This window comes from Gouania willdenowi, chromosome 6, assembly GCF_900634775.1.
Source record: "Gouania willdenowi chromosome 6, fGouWil2.1, whole genome shotgun sequence".
Classification (NCBI taxonomy): domain Eukaryota; kingdom Metazoa; phylum Chordata; class Actinopteri; order Blenniiformes; family Gobiesocidae; genus Gouania; species Gouania willdenowi.
Window position 1 is genome coordinate 53,483,144 of NC_041049.1, and position 23,668 is coordinate 53,506,811.

General features: G+C 37.9%; 2 protein-coding genes across 2 annotated transcripts; both read right to left on the reverse strand.

The window, feature by feature from the left end:
* Positions 1 to 261: 261 nt before the first annotated feature.
* pllp (plasmolipin) lies at positions 262 to 5,970 on the reverse strand. The gene is made up of 4 exons (XM_028451664.1): positions 5,515 to 5,970; positions 3,175 to 3,348; positions 2,798 to 2,914; positions 262 to 1,217 (listed from the first exon to the last, which is right to left on the reverse strand). The coding sequence occupies exons 1-4, from the start codon at positions 5,677 to 5,679 to the stop codon at positions 1,110 to 1,112; spliced, it is 564 nt and encodes a 187-aa protein (XP_028307465.1). The 5' UTR covers positions 5,680 to 5,970; the 3' UTR covers positions 262 to 1,109.
* Positions 5,971 to 7,558: 1,588 nt separating this feature from the next.
* On the reverse strand, positions 7,559 to 20,675 carry LOC114465557 (protein-glutamine gamma-glutamyltransferase 2-like). The gene is made up of 15 exons (XM_028450647.1): positions 20,637 to 20,675; positions 19,859 to 20,029; positions 18,523 to 18,753; positions 17,221 to 17,339; positions 16,052 to 16,180; positions 14,672 to 14,849; positions 14,370 to 14,511; positions 14,162 to 14,265; positions 11,926 to 12,068; positions 11,716 to 11,815; positions 10,692 to 10,837; positions 10,492 to 10,621; positions 10,238 to 10,395; positions 8,772 to 8,908; positions 7,559 to 7,782 (listed from the first exon to the last, which is right to left on the reverse strand). The coding sequence occupies exons 1-15, from the start codon at positions 20,650 to 20,652 to the stop codon at positions 7,599 to 7,601; spliced, it is 2,088 nt and encodes a 695-aa protein (XP_028306448.1). The 5' UTR covers positions 20,653 to 20,675; the 3' UTR covers positions 7,559 to 7,598.
* Positions 20,676 to 23,668: the final 2,993 nt, after the last annotated feature.

The window sequence follows — 23,668 nt, forward strand, 5'->3', positions numbered from 1 at the left end:
TAACCTATTGGCAGTTTGTAGATTTTCTCTAGATGTAACACAATACATATGTTTATAAGATGTAATTAATTATTTGTATTAAGTGTGTTTGGCGATGTGTATATTTGGTACATTCTGTCGGAAAGTGTTTTCTACTTGTTTCAATGTGATTCTTTTCAATAGGAAATATATATAAATATATATATATTCTTGTGTTTATGGAGAAACGCTGAAGCCGTCACACGTTTGTACAAAAAGTTTTGTAATAAACACACCTCAGAGTGAAAGTTACTGTTGACTTTATTTTGAAGGGTTCAGTTGAGCCCAGCATTGATTTGTTGCAGTAGCACCAAGTATAAAAACACGTTTTAATACATCTTGTAAACACACATTCAGTGCAGCAAGGACTTGGCAGGGATTTATAGAAAAGCACAAAACGTTGTTTCTGAGAGTATTTGAATCATTGATGGAGTCATTTGTGTCCAACAGAAGGAATTTACACACAAGGGTTTTATCTGCATTTTCCCCCCTATTTGCTTTTGCTGTAAACTTGTAATCATTGACAACACATGGTGTGAGTGATGATTTGTCATGGTGTGAGTGATGATTTGTCATGCTGCTCGGTGTGCAACATCACATATTTTAAAACATGTAAAAAACTATATACAGTATAAACAACCAGGCATCACCATATACACTGTATATTTCTGAGATTTATGAGCAGCAAAGCCTAAAAAAAACACGTTATTTTACAGGAGCAGCACAGTTTTTTGTGTCAAAAGTAGAAGATAATGAAATCCATCCATTCACCATAAAATATAGCAAATGTTCTTAAATTCATACTCCACAGAATACATTGAAACACCATTAGTTAAGTACGTTAAATGTCTTAAAAATGGTAAATTCTTGACAACTGATAAAACCTAAAATTAGAGAGTACAATAATTGTAAAAAGGCTAAAAAAAAAAAAGAAATCTTGTATTTTAAAATAATTGGTATTTCAAATTTCCTTTCCACTTTAATCAGAATTTCCTTTTTGCTGGCCTCTACACAGTTCAAATTCAATCTTGGGATGAACAAAATAGGAATGATTCATTTCTTCCTCCTAATATGATACTGCACACGGATACTTAGGTGGGCACGGTGGTGGCGGCAGCATTTTCTCTGTCTCCCCTCCAGTCCAAATAGGAGAAGAAAGCACTGGCTCCGTATGTCAAGGTCAACACAGCACCAAAGAACTGCACAGACAACATGTCAAAGTGGTTACGCTAGTGTGAGTAATATTCAACAAATAAATGTTTTATATGCCTCAAAATCCATAAAGTTACTACGTTAAATACACTGTAAATGGATGAGTGTGTGTGTGTGTGTGTGTTAGTGATCATGTGCTAGTGATCATGTGCTAGAACCTATAAATCTGAGAAATGGCCTTGAACTGTGGTGGACTTTGTAGAAACTTATAGCTTATAGCACGTTCTCAGATTTTATTATTTACCTTGAGTTATTGTGTGTGTGCGTGTGCGTGTGCGTCTGCGTGCGTGTGCGTCTGCGTGCGTGTGCATACATGATACTGTACGTAAAACCGCTTTGATCCAGAGTCAACTGGACTCCCAGTCACATGACATGTTTTGTGGTCATGTGGAAATAGTGAGCACATCTTTAAATGGCTAAACAAACATAAATAAATGTATAGAGATGGGCAATATTATCGGCCGATATTAGCCATAAGATGTAGTATCGTCTACATCAGTTTTTCCACAGATGTTTATAAACCAAAATGTGATGTTGTTGACAACATAATAAAAACAAATGCACTCTTCCCATTAATAAAGTTGAATGAATATTTTTATTTCGCACTGATGTTTATTTGTTGAATATATTAATTATGGCATTGCTTTAAAAGTAGCCATAACCTGTCATTTCCATTGAGAAAGACATTATATGACCTATAATTAGGTGTCGGGGAAGGGGTATATATACGCATATATTGTTATCTGGTAATATCGGAAAATGGTAATTTATTATTATAGTATTGGGCAATATTGGCACATCAGATATCAACAAAAAGCTAATATCGAACATCCCTATAAACGAAAAAATCATCACAACTTTCTAATAGTTTTAGTGCAAATTCTAGCAAATACACTGAATACAGATATTTCTGCAGTCACATTACACATCAGGTACGTTATTGATTCCTTAAAAGTGAAAATATCAAAAGAGAGCAAAATGAGAAGATGTTAAAAAAAAATGTATATTAAAAAATATGTTTTGCAACTAAGAATGAAAAAAAACATCAGAACATATTTTACAATCAGTTTCACAGAAGATTTGGCAGCTTTGGTCAAAACCTCTAAAAACATGAAGCAAACATGATGTTAGATGTTATTATTAGTTCAACCAGATATCGCGATATTGAAACGCCACAAGATGTATGGTCGGTGGTGGGGGTCAGATAAAAAAAATTTAAAAAAAATCACATGATCTATTACACACCAGATTTTATGGTTTGTTTTATAATTATTTTGTATGAATCATAATTTTTCAAACTACAATGTTTTTTGGTCTTTTTCCTTCCCAAAAATATTGTATCGTATCATTATTGCGAGCCTGTTATCGTCTATCGTCCCACCTCTAACATCAACACATTATTTATAAAATTAACAAGGAAAAATCTATTCAGAATCTAAAAATGCATACATAACTATTTTATGATCTGATTGTTATTTAATTTTGTAAAGTGGCACATAAGGGTCAGGCCACATGTTTGACACCCCTGCCTTATGTGTGTGCATGTTAGTGTGAGGAGCGTCCTTACAGCAGCAGCTGCCATGTGTCCGTAGAAAGGCTGGCGATTGAAAACATCCACAGATGCTGCGTTGGCTGCAAAGGCAGTAAAATAAAGAACTGAGGCCACACCCTGGTACCCCATCACCTACCAGAAGTAAGGAAACAATGGGATTGTGAGCTTAGTCCACAGATATACTTTTCATTTTAAAAGAGGACTAAAAACTTTCCTTTTTTAACAAAACATTGAGTTTTTCTTCCTTGGTTAGCTTCTGGCTTATTCTATTTTTTAACCTGTAGAAGTTTATTTTAATGTAAAGTGCATCACAAATAATGTGTATTATGATATAAAGGGAAAAAAAAAAAACTTGGTGTTATTTCCCAATGTGAAATGTCTTCTCCACGTACCGTCATTGGCCATGGGATTAGAGTCAAACGTCTTTGGACACCAAACAAGATGACAAGGAACAGGATGCTGGTGAGAATCCACAGCATGATGGCCACAAACAACACCCAGCCGTTGGCCGGGGCTTTGGTGTGGGGGGTGCTGGCTATCAGAGCCCAATGGAGAAGCCCCAAAACCTGGACATCAGGGAGAATAAGGTTGAATAAGTTGTGAGTAAATCAGGCCAACGATACTACACAGTATTTGCTCTTAAACCAAGCCTATGCTCAGTGTGAAGGGTTGCATGTAAGGGTGGAGGAAAAACATTATTCAGCGATATATCGCAATATTTTATTGTGCGATTATTGTATTAGTTAAAAAAATGGCCAAATCGATTTTTTAATCATGTTTTTTTCCTTAATTGTATGAAAATTTGCATAGCACGTAAACAACCTTGTTAAACTAACGCACTCCTCAATGCACTTAAGCTTGGAAGTTGATTACACATACTGGGCACTTTAATAGATAGTATGTGGTTACTTTGTCTTTTCTTTTTTTTTTTTTTTTTTTTTTTAATTTAAGAACTTAACGGAATCAAAATCTGTTGTAGAAGCAAAAGTTAAACTTTTTTGAAAAATGTAAATGGACAGTTTGATAAACATACCACTTGTTTTTGATATTGGTACTTGAATTACAGTCAGTTACCATTGACTTGCTCTTGCAAGGTTAAAAACAAATGGAATTAATTGTATTTCATACAATTTTGTACTTGTGAAAGTGAAATTTGTAATTATTGATTGATATTGCAATATATCGCTGTCTATATTGTATTGTTTTGTAGCAGGATTTATTGGGACAATATCGCATCGTGACATGCAAATTGTGTAAATAAAGGCAACCAGGATTCACTGCTGCTCATTAGAATCAGCAGTGAATCCACCGCTGCGTTGAACAGTAGGATTTACACGCACACGGAGCTCTTCTTCTCTACTTGATGGCGTCTACAAAACAGCAGAGTGGGAACTGTTGCCCCCTGTGGCCACAGATTTTTTTCGGGTCATGGTTTTAATTTAGTTCGTGGCTACGGGTAAGTTAAGCCTAACCGTAGACTGCCACTCTAATGATACGCAGCGCCCCTCATTGGCCAGTTTAGGTCACGTGATAGGTGCACAAGTGACCTAAAGTTCCGTCATTTGTATTTTAGATCATATTTATTTTTAGCTACCCCACTAACTCTTTTATGTTAGCCCTAATATAGTCTATAGTCCCGGCGGCTATGGCTATGTTTAACTTACCTCCATGTAATAATACTAATGGAAACAAAAAGTACATTTAAAAAGAATTTTGTAAAAGATGCTTCACTTTCTTTTCTTACTTTTTCTTTTCACTTCATCATTGAATTTGGAATAATTGTGAATCCAAAAGCTAGCTGTACATGCAGGACAGGGCCTCTCTAGGAACAGACTTGGACACCACCGATTCAAAGCATTGATTGTAAAGAGTGTCTTTATTATGGGCCAATAATTAGATTTTTAAGCTACAATAATTATTGTAAATGAAGCAATTTTATTATAGAAATAATTATTTATTTCATTGACCCTTAAAAACAGCATTTGCTGATACATGTAAAGATGTGGACGTACTACGACAACACCTTGGAAAACCACGTGCCTGACGCCTGCAAATATTTAACTGTAGGGTGAACATTAACAGATCCACACTGTCCTTGATTCTTGTGCTGACGTTGAAGGGATTTTAAGGCACCTATTGAATAAAAGTAAACTTCATAATCAATCTTTTAAAATCCAGCTTCAGCCTAAGGTGTTATTTTTTGTTATAAATGCTGAAACGCTTTAAAATGAATCATCATACCGAAGGCTTATCACCATGTTTCCCTTAAACAAACCCTAGAAAAATACCAGGTCTATTTTTAGGTCTGGGTAGTGGCACGAAGGAACAAAGTCCAACATTTTCTTTTTCATAGCAAAAAATATTTGGGTTATTTTGGCATTTCTATTATTTAACACTTTAATGTTAAAATACAGCCTGAAAGTCACTCACATGTGAAAGTTAAAGCTCAAAAAACTGCATTTGTGTTCATTTATTGGCTTTTGTAGTGGCATTTAAATAAAAGCAAAGCAGGCAAACACGTGTCTTGATAAATCCTCGTATAAAGTGATGGTATTGTTGTTTTTATGGTACTTAATGTGACAAGTAGGCTATGTTGTTTTGTTTTGTACTGCTTTTCTTTGCATTAGAGACATCTTCATTGTCAGTTAGAGTTCTAATGTAGGAATATATTTTATGATATCTTAACAGTGGGTAAAAAGAGAGACAAAAAGAAACCTGAGTGTGTTACATACTATTTCAGCAATCATTAGGAAGGCTGGGATACTTCGAATAAAGGACATATCCATTGTGGTGGTCACATTGGCAGCCAGTCCTTGGATGCTGTTCCCCCTTTGCTGGGAATTCTGGGAGTAAGAGGAACTGGTCACAGTGGAAACATTTGATGGGAAGTCTGCCATGATCAAAAACCAGTGTCTTCAAACCAGCGACAACAGTGAACCTCTCCTATCCAGGGCTGTCAAAATAAAAGCCTCTGATGACAGTTCGTCCACTAGTAGAATATCCATGAACTGATCAGGAAGCTGCAACCTCCAAATGTATTTTGAATAATGAGTAAAAAAAACTAAAAAATCCTGAAGTAAACTGGGAAATAAAGCCCCAACAAGTGAGAAAATAAGTCCTCCTTTGGTTTCTCTGATTCAGATATCCAAAGTTCTGCCTTTACAGTTGCATTGACAGGTGTCACCACCTCGCTCTCTCTCTCTCTCTCTCTCTCTCTCAGCGTTGGCCCCACTCCTTCCTCTCTCTCTCACTCTGGAACCTCCCATATGTCTCTTGGCGCACACTTCACTACAGCAGGATATGGTGGATCCTGACTGTCAGTGAACATTCGGGGGAAGAAAATCAACGTCGTAAACTACAATATTTGCATTTCCTGATGCAGGTGCTGGCCTGCATTAGCTTAGCATTCGCATTAAGTTTAGCATTAGCTTAGCATTGACCTAGTGTTAGCATTAGCCTAGTGTTAGCATTAACCTAGCAATAGCATTAGCCTAGCAATAGTATTAACCTAGCAATAGCTGAATATTAGCAATAAGGTTGAATAAGGTTGAAAAAGTTAAAAAAAACCTGAAATGTGTTGGTTTTAGCTGAAAGTGAACAGACAGCTGAGCATGTTAAAGGGCCCATGTTAAGCTAAATCAACTTTTCTGTGTTTTAAACATCATAAAGTGATATTAGGGCTTCATACACATGCCTAAAGTGTTATTTTCATTGATTCCCTCAATCATTAGTTAGAGGGTGATTTACTCCTTTCTTACTACAGGGTGAGCCCAAACACCTCGCTACAATTTGATGACGCGTTCCCACTTTGATGACAAATTTGACGCGGCACTGAGCTGGAGAAGCCACGCCTCCAGGAAGCTCTCTGCTGTGATTGACATGTAAACAGACACACCCACAAAGATGAGCATTCGCACAGTGCTATGTATGTATTTTCTACAGTCTATGTGTGTACCAGAGAACGCCCCGCCCCCACACTCTGTCTCATGTTTATAAAGCAGCATGAGCTCTGCTAAGGAGTGGGTGGGAGGAGGGTGGGCCGTCCTCTGGCCCTACGTCACTGTGCAGGGAGGAGGAACTCAGAATCCTGTCTATAGACACGCCCACTCATGAATATGCATAAGTAGGCCACAAATCAGCCTGTTTGTGTAGAGTTGTTCAGAAAGTGACTTTTCAGAGGCTAAAACTCTGGAAAACAGGTGAGTTTGGGAAAATAAACCTCAAATACTATATTTTTGGGGTTCTTAGAACAAATGGAGATGAAAACTAGCATATGGGACCTTTAAAGGTTGAATGGTTGAAATCAGTTGTAGAATGGCCGAACAGCCAAACTTCAGAGTTGAAGGTTTAAAATCTTGAAAATGTGATGCTTCGTGCATCCTCACTAATAACACAAAACGGATCCTTACAAATGTTCTGAACAATTTACACCAAACAAATAAATAAGAAGAAAAGAAGGATTCAACATATGTAATGCTTTTATTAAGACTTTACTTTTCTCATTGGGACATAAAAACAGTGCAATACAAATATGCTTGTTTGTTTTTACAAAAATATCTTTTATCTTATAGTTAGTAGAAATACAACTGTTAAAAAAGGGATTCTACAGGTGTCATCGTGTATATTGATTCTTACAATAACAACAAGCTCTAGAAGAAAATGCACACGGGATTAAAAAAAAAAGAAGAATAAAATACAAAGGAGAGGTTTTAAATAACAGACAGGTTGTGGGTAAAGTGCTGAATACTTCAAATAATACGTTTATTATTTACTAATATACTCTTCACAGATGAAAACAACAGCTATGGTGTCTCCCTTAATAAAACCCAGGCAGGACTGAGATGGAGTTTCTGTATTTCTTACGAACAACTACAGTAGCAGATCCCTTCACGTCCTTCAGCCTGTCGGAGTCAAAGTCCACCATCAGCTTCTTCACCCCGCTCCTCATGGGGGAGAAAGAAAACTTTACGGAAACCATCTGACCTGGAGAAATATCCCCACTGGTGGAAAAAAAAAAAAAATGTTTTAGGATCACATCACTTGGTTTTAATTTAAATCTTATAAGACCCACATGACCTGTAAATAGTCTGTCAGGGATTTATTATTGATACTTCCATTCAGAAACCATTGTTAAATACAGCTTATCTACTTTGTCAATCATACAGTACATTCAGTTATCGGTACCCACTTATCCTGTACTCGAGGACAACATGTTTGTTGACCATGGGAGGAGAACTCCAGAGACTTATAAGAAGAAGCCAAAACATGAGGATAAATCCCTATTAATCATATTGTGTAGAGTAGTGGGGATCTACTTACAAAACAATAATACATTTAATATGATTTACCAAAAGCGAGTGATACATATTATTATTAAGGTTGATTTACTTCACTCACATTGAAGTAAGAGGTGTTTGTAAAAGCTGTTAAAGGAATTAAAAGGAGATGTGTTTCTGTTATTGGAGTTAAACACGAGAATGATGCAAGTATGAACTTGACATTTTTTATTTAAGGAAACTTGTTCGCAATTCAGTTTTTGAATGTTGATTGTTGTGCTCTGTTTTTCTTTTTTCCCATGCATTTTGGAAGCGGGCAGTTCATTGAATATATGTTTTTTAATTAAAATAGGCATTTTGTGCTTCTGCCTGTGCCTGTTTTGTTGGTAATGACTGTAGAGTTTTTGTTGTTGTTGTTGTTGTTGAGCCGTCAAATTTGTTGATGTATGGTGACCCAATATATAAATAAATACAAATAAAAACATGCAAACTAAAGATCGAGAAGGCCCATATCTCCACCCCAGGAAATTAACCCATAAACTTCCCTCTGTAATACAGATGTGTTGCTCATTTTGTTATTTATAATTTGTATCATGTTATCTCCTCATGGTGTACTGGTGATATTCTATTAGATCTCTTGATGTTCTAGTTTCCACAGCACTGTTAGTTAAAATGAAGCACATTAATGTTGCTCCTCGAGAGGAAAAACTTACTCAACATAGACCTGAGTGGCAGTGAGCAGGCCCGCCCCCTCCACAGTGAACACGCCCCCTTTCAGAGGCACTGGAAGAGGATTACTGAAGGAGATGTAAGTCGTCACTGGTTCCCAAACAACAGCCTTTCCAGCAACCTGAAGAAAAAAAGAGACCGCTTGTTTTTTTTGTCCCCTTTTATCAAACTGGAGGTTTTGTGGCGCTAAAGAAACTGAACTTATGAACTGAAGGTGTTTGAGATATTAGTATGGAGATAGATTTGTGTTTTTATTCTAAAAAAAAAAAAAAAACAAACAACAAAAAAAAAAAAAAATTTTCAATCAAAAATAATTAAAAATAAATAATTTCAATCAAAAAAAGTTTACTTTTCAATCAATAATAAGTGTTAATATAATATTTGAGACCCAAATAATTGCATTTGAACAATTTTTTTCTTTGATTGAAAATGTTTTTTTTAATTTAATTATTATTATTATTATTTTTTTAAATTAAATATTAAAAACACAAATCTACCTCCATATATTTGCATAAAAATAATCAGGTATAAACATCAGAGTTGCAAAGGGGCTGAAAATGTAATTTAAGCATGGAAAATTTGGGCATATTCAAAAATATAAACTTTTTATGAAAATTATTAATTGGAATTAACCATAAATTTGGAGCAATTTTAAATAATTGTACCTATCATATCTAAACATAAATATTAGCGTTCTATGGAAATAATACTATTGAAGAACATTCAGCATTATTCTAAATGCTGATATGAATTCTGATAGTGTGGCCCTCGGATCAAAGAATCACATTTTTGTGGCCCCTGCTTTGATAAAAAAATAGCACATCTTTGTGCAGCATTTAAAACTAAGATTAACAGAGTCGCGCATATAAGAGTCAGATAATAAGCAGTATTGATGAAGTGAAACACAAATATAACACAGTTCCCAAATAATGGTGCCTTTGTTACATTAATTCATTTTCTGAATACTGTATGTACACTGTAAACCTAAATACGTTACCAGAACAAAAAAATAAATAAAACAATTGGTAATCAATTGCCTCAATTTTTTTTTTTAAGTTGATTAACTTAAAAGTCAAAATTTTCCAAAACTTAAAAGGTTGGATGACTGGATACTTTTTTATAAGAGTTAAATTAAAGTGCTATATAATTTGTTTTTTAAATAATTCCTGTTTGAAACAACAGAAATAACAGCACTTTATCATTCATAGCATGTAATTATATCATATTATATTAAATTGTACTTAAGTTGTGTTTTTAAGTTATGCTTACTTGTAAAAAAAATATATAAATATAGTTAAATTTACTCAAAAAGGAACAACATGTTACACCACCCTGACATCAATGAGTTTTCTATAACTTTGAATAAAAACTATAATCTATTTCATTGCTTTGAACGTTCGGGACTAGTGTATACAACACATGTTGGCTGCTGGGCTTGTTATTTATTGACCTGTATGTGCAGTTCAGGTGTGCTCAGTGTGATGTCAGCCACAGCCATTATTGGCTCCTCCACTGAAGCTTCGAGGAAGGCTTTCACTCGAATCAGACGATGCTCGGACACACAAGTGGCATAATCATCGTAGTGGAGACGCAGCACTTCTCTGTGAACTGCAAACACACAAACAGTCGTAAACTGAGATGGTTGGTCATACGGTCACAGCATGAAACAGAAGACCTATGGACTATAGAGTTGTTTGCTCTGACCTTTGTTGGCAGGTACATTCACAGTGATGCTCTGCCTCTGGCACTCCCCCCTGTGGACAGAAGTGTAAGTGATAGTGGAGGCCAGCAGGGTGAGCTGAGCTTGGACATCACTGGATTCTTCATTTTTCACCTTGGGACAAAGAAAAATGATCACGTGTTAATCTCCAAAACCAGGATTCAGTTTGAAATGTGGTACGTACCTCAACAATCACATCAAAGTCAGTCCCAAACACAGGTTTAGCATGTTTGATAGTAAGCTTCAGTTGTCGTTTTTCAGGGTCCAGTCCAGGTGGTAGCATGACTCGACGTCCGGCTCTCTCATATACTTCTCTCTCCTTTTTTGAGCCTGCACAGGATATTATCAAGAATTATCATTTGAACAAGTTGAGTTTAGGGTACCCCAATCGTCTAGCCCCAGCATCACTTATTTTAACTCGGGGACCAAATACCGAGCATCTTTATTTTCAAGTGGGACATAGAATTTGGCACAGGGGAAAAGAGCAATTTGTACATTATTGTGCCCTAATTTTCACTCCCATGTATAAATGATAAATACAGAATGCAAAGCACTGAGAATATCCAAGAAATAAGTGACAGATATCAATCCCTCCAGGATCTCCACAAATTTCATAGCTCTGTGTAATTTAGGTTGATATTTTGGGGATTGTTTGTGAAAAATAGTATGATTTTAGAAAAATTGAGAGTACTTTCCACAATCTGTGACTGCAGTCGTGTGATATAGGCACGGGGAAATTGCAATCCTCTGCAAATATGATATCATTTATTTATTTAATTTATAAATTTAGAGACACTATTATTTGGTTATTTACACAATCATTCATGTTTTCTCTGTCACTTGTACTTATTCCTGCAGGCCGATTTGGATGCTTAAAGGGCCATAGTTTGGCCCCCAGGCCTTGAGTTCGACACAGGTGACCAAAAAAGTCACATGACCTCAAAGTAGTCAAGCAACGTTGACAATTGGACAAGTCAACCCCGACCGTGTGATGCTAATGTAATAATGCAGAAGTAAATTCTCCTTCTCCTTTATTGGAGCTTCCTGTTTTAGATTTGAAGGCAGAATCAGGAGAATGAAAGCCTGTCTGGGACTGCCTGGGTGTTGTTTGCCAAAATGGCCATTGAGTTGGTCATTTCACGTAATAAATTAACATTTATTATGATTGTTTATTGATTTATATCTCCACATTATCAATCATGCCTAACCTTCCGGATACTTGTATTGCAGAGTGAGATCTTCTCTGTAGTCGCCATAAACACTCTTGGTGCTGATGTGTCTCCCCACACTGCTCTCATCCACTCTGATCTGTAATAAACAACCACACATTGCTTTCAATACATATGTACCATATAGTTAAAAAAAATACAACATATACTGCAGATGAAGTGTTTAAGTTGTTTAAAATAAATGGTTACCTTCCTCCGCTGGCCATCTCGTTGCACAATCCAGTAGACCATGTCAGCGTTCACCTCGGCAAATACAAAGGGAGCATCATATTTTACTCCCAGATTTCCCTCCTTAATGGCGATCACAGGACACGGGCCGCAGCAAAACACCCCTAAAAAAAGGCAACCATCAAGAACATCAACATTACTAAAATATAATCAGTCTTTTGTGTTTTTTTTTTTTTTTAACCAGAATATTGCAAAGATTGCCATTAATTACAGTCCTGAGAATATACAATGGTAAGAAGTAGTGTTGTAGTCAAGAGCACAATATCCAAGACCAAGACTTGCCCAGGACCAGAATGCACTGAAACCAACACAAGACCAAAACTTTTGGGAGATTCAGATTCAAGACTAAGACAATAAAAAAAAATTAATTTGAAAAACCATGACAAGGTTGACCAGTTTCTCTTTCATTTTAGTTTCACCTTAAATACATTTCACAGACAAAAACAAACTGTAACTAAAAAATACATAAATTGGGACAATTATCTTAAATTAAATTCTTGTAAAAAAAAACATTATTTTATGTATTTAAAAGCCACTAATACAGGGGTGCCGGACTCCAGTCCTCGAGGATCAAATGAATGGCTCGTGATCATGCTTTTCCACAGCTTGATGACAACACATTGGTTTCAACCAGGTGTGTTGGAGCAGGGACACATCTAAAGGGCTCAGGAATCCGGCCTTCCAGGACTGGAGTCGGGCACCCCTGCACTAATAAGTACTGAAATATTCAAAATATCTGAAAATAAAATGTTTTAAAATTGTATCAGGTGAATGAAGCCTTAAGTAAGTGTTCAGACTCTCAGAGGTATTTCTGACTAGAAATACGAAGGACTGTCTTCTACTTTTGTGCAGGTGTCTGACAAAAAAGGCACTCGAAAAGAATCCCAAGGAGGAAGAATAATCAGTAAGCTAACACTAAAATCTTTTAAAGGTCAAATTACAGCATGAATTAATCAGGAATAGTTCCAAGTTCCTTCTTATCAGTGATGTGCAGTCAGGGTAGGCAAGGTAGGCAGTGCCTACCCAAGAGTGAATTGATATTTTGATTATTTGTTTTAATTATAATATAATTATAAATTATTACTTTTTTAATTTCCGATAGCCTACAGTACCAATAAGTTTGAAAGTGTCAGTATTTTATGCTTTTCATCTCCCAATTGACTAAACACCACTATTTCCTGCTATGGTCTCACGCCGCTGTGAGGCAGGAAGAGGCCACGCCCCCTCCCAAAAGCATGTTGCTGCTCTGCCTCTGTTCCCATAGCGTGTTTTTATGTGTTTGCGCATGCTCAGTCAGTTCCCCAAGATGAAAACCATTTACAGCATAGAGAGCTGCCTTTGGACGTAACCGTGCTATGCTAAATGCTATACGTAAGTTCACAGTGCATTAGTGAATTTATATCAAGTGGCAGCTGCTGCTACGTTCTCTAGCTAGTGGGCGGGATAACACTACAGGCAGGATGACAGCGCTAGAGACGATAAAGAAACTTTCTTTTGAGGAAAAACAACAGCTTTTAAAAGATGGGAAACCAACACCTGAGCTATCAGACCTTCAGCAAAGGTAAAGTCAGAAAATTGTTTGTAGTTTCTACAGTGAATGGTACAAAAGGAAGGTTTGGCTTTGTGGATGCTCCTCACTGAGGCTGTTCTGAGTTATTGTTGTCATTTTTTCCTTATTTCTGTGTTTCCAACACAAACAACGGATGCGCTGCCATGTTATGAGACATATTTTGTTGGGAGAGTATGGAAGCTGTATTAAATTATTGTTTATGTTTCTTTAATGGTGTCTTATGATGTTGATTTTGTTAGATGGCTAAATACTTGTTCATGTGGATCTTTTAGGCTTTTTTCTTTCTTATTATTAATTTTATATTTTGATAAGCGGATTGAGATGACTTTGTTGTAAATTGCGCTATACAAATAAAGTTGAATTGAATTGTATTAACACTTGCCAGCAGAAACATATGAAATTGTCATTGGTGTTGACATTGGTGGTCTCGATTTGCAACGCCCTGCCTACCCAACACTAGTGCTCACGGCACGTCACTGCTTCTTCTTATTATTATCACATTAATGAAGTTGAAGAAAAGCAGATCACTGCTGGTCTCCACTGGTCTTGACGGAAAATCCCGAGAAAGACTGTTCTTGAGTACTTTATTACAACACTATGAAAAAGTGACTCATATCTGTATTTTACCGTCACTCAGCTCTTGAGGTGTGGGATCCAAAATCTGCCAGCCGTCATTTCCATTTGGTAAATCGTCTCTTCTCATCCAGGACTCGACCCAACAGTGAAAGTTCCTACAGGCAGCAGGAAAATTAGAATCTTTTACATGACATTACGTCCCAGTTTAGAGCGCTGTTCTCCAGTGACCCTGTGCATAGATTAACTTGTGGGATCTTACCAGCTGCTGTCATGTCTGTATCTGCGCTCAAAGCTCTGCAGATTTTCATCCAAAAGAAAGTCAATCGAGAGGTTTCCATCAACATCGTGAGCAGAGGAGAAGTTGGTGACAAGGCGGGTTGGGATTCCCAGACAGCGCAGCACTGAGGGTCCAATCAAATGTGGCTGGGATCAAATGTCTGTACAATTTACCATTCTCACCATGGTACTTTTTACATTGATCAGGATTAGCTTTTGTTTGAAGTCAGATGGATCTGATACAGGTCCAATGTGGATATAGAGAAGCAATTCCATGTAACCAACCTGTGCATGCAACTGCAGCAAACACCCAGCACTGTCCATATTTGACTGCTCTGAGCTCAGTTCTGCTCCACTCTCTGAGAATAGGCACGCTGCCCGTCCATCGATTTGGTGCGACTCCCTGAGTGTACGGCTCCTGCCATCGGCCTGCCAACACACCTCTGTCACCATTTGCGTTCACCTGAGGATTTGGAGACAACCAGAGGTGAACATATTGCAAAAAAACATCAACGTTTGCATCAAGTTGTTTTATTTTAGTCCAGGGACAAAATATGGACCAGTTTGATCTCAAGGGGGCCACAGATTTAAGACCAGAAAACAAACAATTTTAACATTAATTGGAATGTGCCCTCATTTGCAGTTCCAAGTATACTTGATACATAAAGTAGGTAAGGCATGACAACATCTAATCAATACGTGACAGATATCAGTCCCTGCAAGATCTTTACTTCAACATTTCCTTGATTTTGAGACCAATTTTTCTTAAAATTTTGTGGGAACATTTGAATAAAATTGCAGGACCAGAAATTTGGGATAAAAATGACTGCCATCATGTGATGTAAGCATGGGAAAACTGTGAGTTCTGCAAATATTGGGGAGATTGATTGAATTTACAAATATCTACAACAGATTTAGATGGTAAAACACAATGCTTTGGCCGAATTGGATGCTCTGAAGGGCCGGATTTGGGTGTCATTTTGTTTCTTTTTTTTTTTTTTTACTTTTTTTCCCGACGCGGATCCACCAGGACAGGATCCACCGGCCGCGCCCCCACACACACCCACCCAGCACGCCCCTGGGGAGGCCCCAGCGCGGGTGAGGCCCCACAACTCACCCTTCCCTCCCCCCCGAAGCTACACAAGTCGGCCCCTGCTGTCCCCCAAGTGAGCCCCCGGGGAGGGGGGGGCGACCCGGCCCACTGCGCCAGCGGCACCCTCAGCGAAGGCGCTCCCCAGGGAACCAGGCCAAGGCGCCCAGCCCGGCCGGTGGAGCAACCCACCGCAACACCCTGCCACCCAACAACTCAGGACGCAAGCGCCGCCCCCAAGAGTAGCCACTCCCAGTGCCACCCCCACCCCTGACCCCCCAGTCCCGAGGCCATAAACTCCACCACCCCAGGCCCCTGGACCCCCCCGTCAAGAGGCCATGAACCCCACCACCCCAGGCCCCCATACTGCTGCCCAAACAATGAGACTGACTCATTGAAACCATGGGGTTCAGTCGAACCCAGGGTATGAACTTTTACTCTAAAGGCCGGGTTCAATAGGTCTATATATTTCTGTATTTGCACAGTGAAGTATTTAAGTGTATTAGTTTTACATGATATGGTGCAGTGTACCTCTCACTACAATGTCAAATAAATAGTTTGATGAATATCTCTACCATTGCAGTGATGATCCTGCTGACATAGACGGGGTCAGATCTGCGCTCAATGTCCATCTTTAGGTTGTTCAAGGCTTCTTTGGAGTTGTTCAGTACCTCAAAACAGATGTCCATCACATAGTCTTCAAACTAAGGGACACAAAAAAGAGAAATCTTTAGGATTTCCATTATTTGATGTGTGTGTGTGTGTGTGTGTGTGTGTGCGTGCATGTGCCTGTCTGTTTGTCTTTCTCTTTGCTCTCCCAGTGAGCTGTGAAGAGACAAGCCCTTGTTTGTGTGGTTTGAAACATTCTCACACCTCTCGTCCAGAAGTTTCCTCTGTCCAACAAAAAGCTTCCCTGATTCAAGTTGTCACTAAAGTGACAATTCACACACAGTCAGTCACTGGCCTCAGAGACACAGACGGTTCACCCACTCAATTGTGTGTCTTTATGTGTCTGACTTTTGCTTTGATTGTGAGGACTGGTTTTGTTAAGAGGAAGCCTGGACCTGAGAAGTATTTACTACCGATATTCGATATTAGCTTTTTACTGATATCCATAAATCTGATGTTATTCAACACTTTAATTTTTGATTTCCGACATTAACCGATACTGATTTATTACATATATACCCCCTCCCCCCATTATTTAATCCCACTGAATATATTCCACCTAAAATAAGTAAACTAGTTCAACTTCAGTAATGGAAAAATTGCCATGTATATTTTTAAAAGGTCTCAAACAACAGCACAAATGGATATTTCAATATCGGTGGAAAAAGTAAAACCAATACAGATGTCAAATATCAGACGATAATATCATTACGCTGATAATATTGTGGGGCTGATAATATTGTGGGGCTGATAATATTGCCAGTCCATAATATTTACCCTTATTTGTGGATATGATGTGATTTTTAGAATTTTTTTTTAAAACGTACCAATAAGTGTATTATTATGGTTGGGTTGGATTTGGGTGTGGAGTTTCAGAGTGGGTGCAATCTAATTTGATACTATGAAGTGTTATGAAGTTATATTTGTGTATCCTAAATAAGAAGAAAAAAAGAAAAGGAAAACACAACACAATGAGGTAATCACAGTCATATATGATTCCACCCAGCATTTTACTAAATGGGGACAACTGTTAAAAACACTTGTTTCACTATTTCATTAGTTAATGTTTAGATACCTGTCCATAATTCCAAGGAATGCTTGTGATGTAATCCCAGGCTCCAAGGTAAATGAGTCCATTTTCATTCATGATATACTCTTGTAGCAGTATCTCATCCGGGAGGTAAACCACATCATCTGGTGAAAGCACACGAAAGATACATCAGTGACATTGTAATCTGACCAATCAGTGAAGCCAATGAACAAGGATTGTGACTTTGTCCTTATGAGCTATATGCATAATGAGACGTGACGTATTACCGGTTGAAAATAAGACCGCTGACGTCTTTCCTGTTACCGCAAAACCTCTTTGGGTGGTTGTGAGTCTACACAATGACATCCAAAAGGACAACGTTTACCTTCCAAACATCAAGATACCACTGTTGCGTCCCTAAGTGTACAGCTTAATTCTTTACGTTCCCACAAGAGGATGAGCTGCGAAAAAAGTGGGTCATCAACATCCAGAGAGATAATTTTCAAATCACAAATCACACTAGGGTCTGTAGTCGTCATTTTTTGCCAGCTGACATGAAGGAGCCATCAAATCAACAAGGGCATTGGTGGTACTGTCCTCGTTCTTTTTGAAAGGAATGAGTACTCTCATCCTGCCCCTCGTCCTAGTGTTTGGGAGGAAAGAGAGCGACTAGACTCTCCCTCTGAGGACCTCGAGGAGGAAATGGATGTACCATGTCCTGACCACGACTACTGCTCCTCTGCTGAGCCGGGTGCATTGGACCTCAATGTTATAGTGGAAGTCCTGGTGGAGAACGCTACGCTGCGCTCCGGGGACAGATGGCCATCAAGATTGGCTTGGAACGGTTTGCTGCTTCAGATGAGGACATTAGGTTTTATACAAGATAAGAAATGCTATCAAAACATAGCTGTAGCTATTAAAGTTGCATTCGCGCCAGGCTAAACGTAAAACAAGAGGAGCAACGCTGAATAAATAGGAATCCCTGTTCGTCAGTGAAAGGCCAGTAGCTTATGCAAATGTAGCAAATACAGGTTTTTTTCCTGACAAACTTTAAAGGCAGTGGCTAATCGCACAGTTGCCGTATCAATATACCGACATTCTATCCATATGCAGCGCCCCTATTTGGCCAGTTTAGGTCATTGGTCAGTTTAACTTGCGTGACTAAGACTAAACCTAACCCTAAGCCTACTCCTAACCCAAACCCTAACCCTAAGACGCTACGTACGTGTACTTCGGTAACCGTACCAATAGTACCGGGGGTTGTCCGTACAGCAACCATACAAATAGACACTTTCAACTTTAAAAAGATGGACAGACTTTAAACACTCACACACTTATTTGTTTTACCTTTACACCATGGATTAAACAGCAGATGAAAACTAATTTTTTCCATTTCCTGTACGATTCGCCCTTCCGATGACATCATCAGCACGGCCAGGTGATACTGGCCAATGACAGCATCCGGTGGACTGTGCAGAGTCAGAAGTATTTCATCCTGGGCTTCCTGTTGGCTGAACCACCACCTGTTTCTGACTCCACGCTGATTGCCCACGTTTATCACCACTTCATTTCTTTCACCTGAAGAAACACACAGAGCTGTCTCAAACTGGGCCTAATGGGCACCTGTTAAACACTGTCTGAGATTGATGATGATCTCAGCTAAGCAATGCCATTTCAATTTAAAAAACAAACGATGGAGCATTAGCACTATATTAGAATTGTTCAACTCAAAATATGTAGATTATCAACACAAAACAAGATTTAAAGGACTTTGATGCTTCAGAATAACTCACTGAATTATTTTAGCTTGATTTCCTAGTTATTACCTCTATTATCACAGCTAAATGTGACAGTTCTAGTAAGTTTTCTATTATCCTGTATAAAATTGCCGACTCCAAATATAGAAAAGACTATACTACTCTTGTACTATATCTACTGTTTTTATCATGAGCAATATTATATATTTCATGCAAGTCTCCACTGTCCACGTATTTACTTATATGTATATTTACTGGTACTGTTTTTCACACCCTACTGTTATCAGGTGCAATATTATTTATTCATTTTTCCTGTTAAATATTACTTGGACTGTTGAAATCATCCAGTGCCTTTAGTGTCCATACCTGCTGCTGAACTTGTTTTTTCTACATAATTTATTATTATCACCATACTCATTTACACATGTCGTACCTCACTTATAGGTTTATTATTTACTGTATTGCTAGAATAATTTGTTTAAATATGCACATATATAGACTATGTTGTCAAAATGGTTTTGTGTAGTCCTTTATTCGTACGGAAAATTATGTATTTACTTTTTTTGTTTTATCTCTTCAATGCTGTAACAAGGGAATTTTTCCGTTGTGGAATTAATAAAGTACAATGAAATCGAATCAATCAATCAATCTTATCCAATCCAATCCAATCTAATCTAATCTAATCTAATCTAATCTAATCTAATCTAATCTAATCTAATCTAATCTAATCTAATCTTATCTAATCTAATCTAATCTAATCTAATCTAATTGTGAATATTCTTTTGACTGTTATATTCATTATTACAGACAAGCTGAGTCGTCCCTAAAGGGAATTTGGTATCTGGGAAAAGTACGATTTTTTCAATTTCACTCTGCACATCCATCATTATCATGAAGACTGTCAAAACAAGTGGAACTGTTCTCACCAAGGTGCAGGACCAGCTCCAGGTGGTGTGTGGTGGGCAGGGAGTCTGAGCACTGCAGGGTGATGGAGAATGGTTGGCCTCTGCGGACGATCAACCGCTGCCGATCGATCTCCTTGGTGCGATGAGCCAAGTTATTTTCACGACTTCTGAGATCCACGTGAGTGATGAACGCTAAAGAAAAAAAGGAGGGGATCATTAAACATTACATTAAACATTACAACATTAAACGTCACCACACATTTTTGTAGTCAACATTATCAATTATGTTACAAATGCTTTTTGCATTATTATATATGTTACACACATTGTGGTTGGCGTGAATCTCGAGATCTATTTTTTTCTGTTGACCCCCCCCCCCGGCAAGAATCTCAAACTTTGCCTATGATCAAGAGCAGGGGTGGAGTCAATTACATTTTTCATTTAATTCCGATTAGGACAGAAACAGATTATTTAAAAATAAAATTACAATTATATTTATGCCATACTTGTAATTGATTATGCCATTACAATTAAAATTGACCCCCACCCTGATCAAGAGCTTTCAAATGTACATATTTACAAATAATGTCTTGTAAGGAAGAATATTGCAGATTCAATTTAACAGGTTTGCATACACAGGCGGAATGTAGACGGGTTATTTCACACACAGATGTTGAGCAATGCATCAGCATAATATTCACACCTCAAGTATCCACAAATATTTCATATTGAGCATACAAACACAGAGTGAAAGCACAAAATAAGTAAAGGCACCATAAATGACATGTTGTATACTTACTGCTGTGATTATTCATTGTAGCTCCTCTTCCTCGACAATTAAAAGCCTCCAGAACTCAGGGTGTATTTTCTTCATTCCTGTGTCCATCACAGTTATCTATTTATACAGCACAGGGCAGCCCTTCCCTCCTCTATGACACACTCACTCATCCACTCCTCCTCACCTCCATCGGTGACCTCTGACATCACTTACCAAAAACCTGCAGTCCACTGTGGGAGTGTGCATGCATGCATGTGTTTGCACTGCGTGACTGAGTGTTTAAAGGTTCTTTCTCACCCACATTGAAACACTGTGATCTTTGTTGCTGCACACGTTGAAGGGCGGATGTTGCTATCACACATACACCAGGAGCGCAGGAGGGAAGACGGTGAAAATCTGTGACGCAGACTTCAGGGTCAACATTTTCCCGTCACTGGATGTTTCCGTAACTGTGTCCAGTCAAATTTCAAACTCCTCCCATCTTTATGTCAAATAAAGCCATGCTGAGCTCCACTGAACATCAAATTAACACTGTTGTGAATACTGTACATGTGTTACTTAAAAGAATCATGTTTTTATTTGATATTCATTAAAACAGTGGTTCCCAACCAGGGGTACGTGTAAACTAAGGCAGTGTTTCTCAAATGGGGTTACGCGATGGCACTACAAGGGATACTTAAGAAAGAGAGTAGACAATTCACAATTAAAGTGTAAGTCTTGGTCCCACCCCAGAAGTGAGATGACAGGAAATGATAAAAACTATAGAAATACATCTATTCAGGAGCCACTAAATCAAAGTTTTTCAACCTTGGGGTCATTACCCCCTGTGTGTCACCTGGAGTTTAAATGAGTCGCCTGAAGTTTATGAAGAATTAAAATAGAGTTTGGAAATTTTTAGGCCCAAGTGCCACAAGCTGGCGAAGGGCCTCTTGCTCTCGTAGTGAGGGCGGAGCCTATGCTCATCAGTGCCCCTGCATTTTCTGAAAATGTATAATTCATGCTACTCAAAAAGGGGGAAACATTGTTATTGGGTTGGATTATCTTTTTCTTTCTTTCTTTCTTTCTTTCTTTCTTTCTTTCTTTCTTTCTTTCTTTCTTTCTTTCTTTCTCGGTGTCGGAACCAACTCACCTACTTTTCCCCCTCTGAAGCATTATGTAGCGTCTCAACAATTCAAACAAAATTCAATCGCAGGCTTCTCTAATTTCTGGCTATTTCTGATTTAAAAATGCAAAATTCTGAAGCGCCAGCCCCCCCAAGTACGCCAAAAATGCATTACGAGATGGGAATTGCCAAAAAAATTATTTCATCGTAGAATCATGAAAATCAACACAGAAGTAGTAGACAATGACAAGACAAGTAAAAAATATTACTGAAACCATGCCAAAAAATACACAGGAATTCCAGAATCTTGAATTGAAAATTGCAAAATTACTATTTTTGCTCACGTTGTATTTTAACGCATTTTTCCTAGGGCGTTTCACTGACGGGGTTCAAAATCACTGGAGATCATCTAGAGAAGTGGGACACCAAAAGTTAGCCATGGATTTTTTATGACTTTTACGGTGTTTGCAGGGCAGAGCCATGTATTTTGGGCAAAAATGACAAAAAATCAAATTTTTGAAAAATGCTCCCATTTGCCTAAGTGCCTTGCCAATGGACACAATGACAGATACCACTGGGGTGACTGCCACCCCACTGTGGAACCTGTAATTCTCAATGGTCTCCCATCCACCTACTAACCAGGCCCAGACCTGCTTAGCTTCTGAGATGTAACGGAATCAGGCAATGACAGTCTAGTATGACCACTTCTAGAGAAGTGGGACATCAAAAGTTAGTCATGGGTTTTTGATAACTTATAAGGTGTTATCTTGTAATCTTGGCCTAATTTTTTTCTTTTTTAAATATTTAAATATTTGAAAATTTGTGTTAATAGGAAATTGGCCAAATCTTGAAAATTGTCAGCTCGAACTTCAACACACGACTCTTGGAGCTGCTACTACTGCTACTACTACTACTACTAGTACTACAACTACAACTCCAGCATTGTTCTTGGATGTGTTAGTACAACAACAAAAATCATAAGTATGTCTAAGTTCATATCTAAATAGTACATTTTTGTCTAAACAAATCAATAATAATGCATTGATTGTATAAAAGCGGCAAAGCGGCGCAGCGAAGGCGAGGGCCGTTTATTGCCGCCTGCGGCTATATTTATAATTCTTTTTTTGAAATAATAAAAAAAACAGTTTCAAACAACTGTATTTCTATACTTTCACTTTGTGAAATATAAATGAGTTCAACTGAAATGCAGTAAAAAACATATCTGAGCTCAAACATGATCAAAAACTAATTCTAAAAAAAAAAAATGTCTTTGGGGTCGACAGAAATTCTTGACATCAAAATGGGGTCACGATCCAAAAAAGGTTGGAAACCGCTGCACTAAATACTGTTTATTTCCACTTATTTACAAAATGAGATTCCTTAAAATGTGTAATCACTCGTTCATCCCATCATTATGCTTTATAGTTGTTTTTAAATAGTTTTTTAAGCAAAATGTTGTAGTTGGAGAAAGAGGGTACTTGGATTCAGAAATAAGAGAAAGTGGGGTTTGAGAACCACTGCCCTAAGGGGTACTTGAACACACCCCAATCAATAATAAATTGGGGCACAACTCCTGAAAATACATCAAAATATAAAGTTTAAAATCGAACACACCCAAAACATCAGAAATAGATTAATAAAAGGCCTAAATCTGAGGTTAATGTTTGACCAGATGATGGTTCAGATGAGTTGACTCGTGACTACTGATTGCTAACTTCTTTTTCTTCTCTCAAAATCAGCCAATTGTTACTCCGTCAACATCTTTATTGATGTTTTAGCAACTTTATTAAGTATCAGACATTCTGCTATCTTGTTCTCCTCTAAGTGAGGGGGTTTCTTTGTTCTCTCACTCAAACTAGTGACTCTCTAGTATAGTGTTGTGTTACCTACTGTCCTCTGTTGGCCAGGATAGGTATTTAAATGACTGCCAGCAGACTCAGCAAAGAATACA

Excerpts from the sequence above, each read along its gene's own strand:
- LOC114465557 (XM_028450647.1), bottom strand. Across the intron at positions 18,754-19,858 it reads GGAGCTGGTCCTGCACCTTG|GTGAAAGAAATGAAGTGGTG; the intron begins GTGAGAACAGTT and ends GTGTTTCTTCAG. Across the intron at positions 8,909-10,237 it reads CACCTGAACTGCACATACAG|GTTGCTGGAAAGGCTGTTGT; the intron begins GTCAATAAATAA and ends TTTTTTCTTCAG.
- pllp (XM_028451664.1), bottom strand. The coding sequence starts at position 5,679 with ATGGCAGACTTCCCATCAAATGTTTCCACTGTGACCAGTTCCTCTTAC. Across the intron at positions 2,915-3,174 it reads TAATCCCATGGCCAATGACG|GTGATGGGGTACCAGGGTGT; the intron begins GTACGTGGAGAA and ends TACTTCTGGTAG. Across the intron at positions 1,218-2,797 it reads GACACATGGCAGCTGCTGCT|TTCTTTGGTGCTGTGTTGAC; the intron begins GTAAGGACGCTC and ends TTGTCTGTGCAG.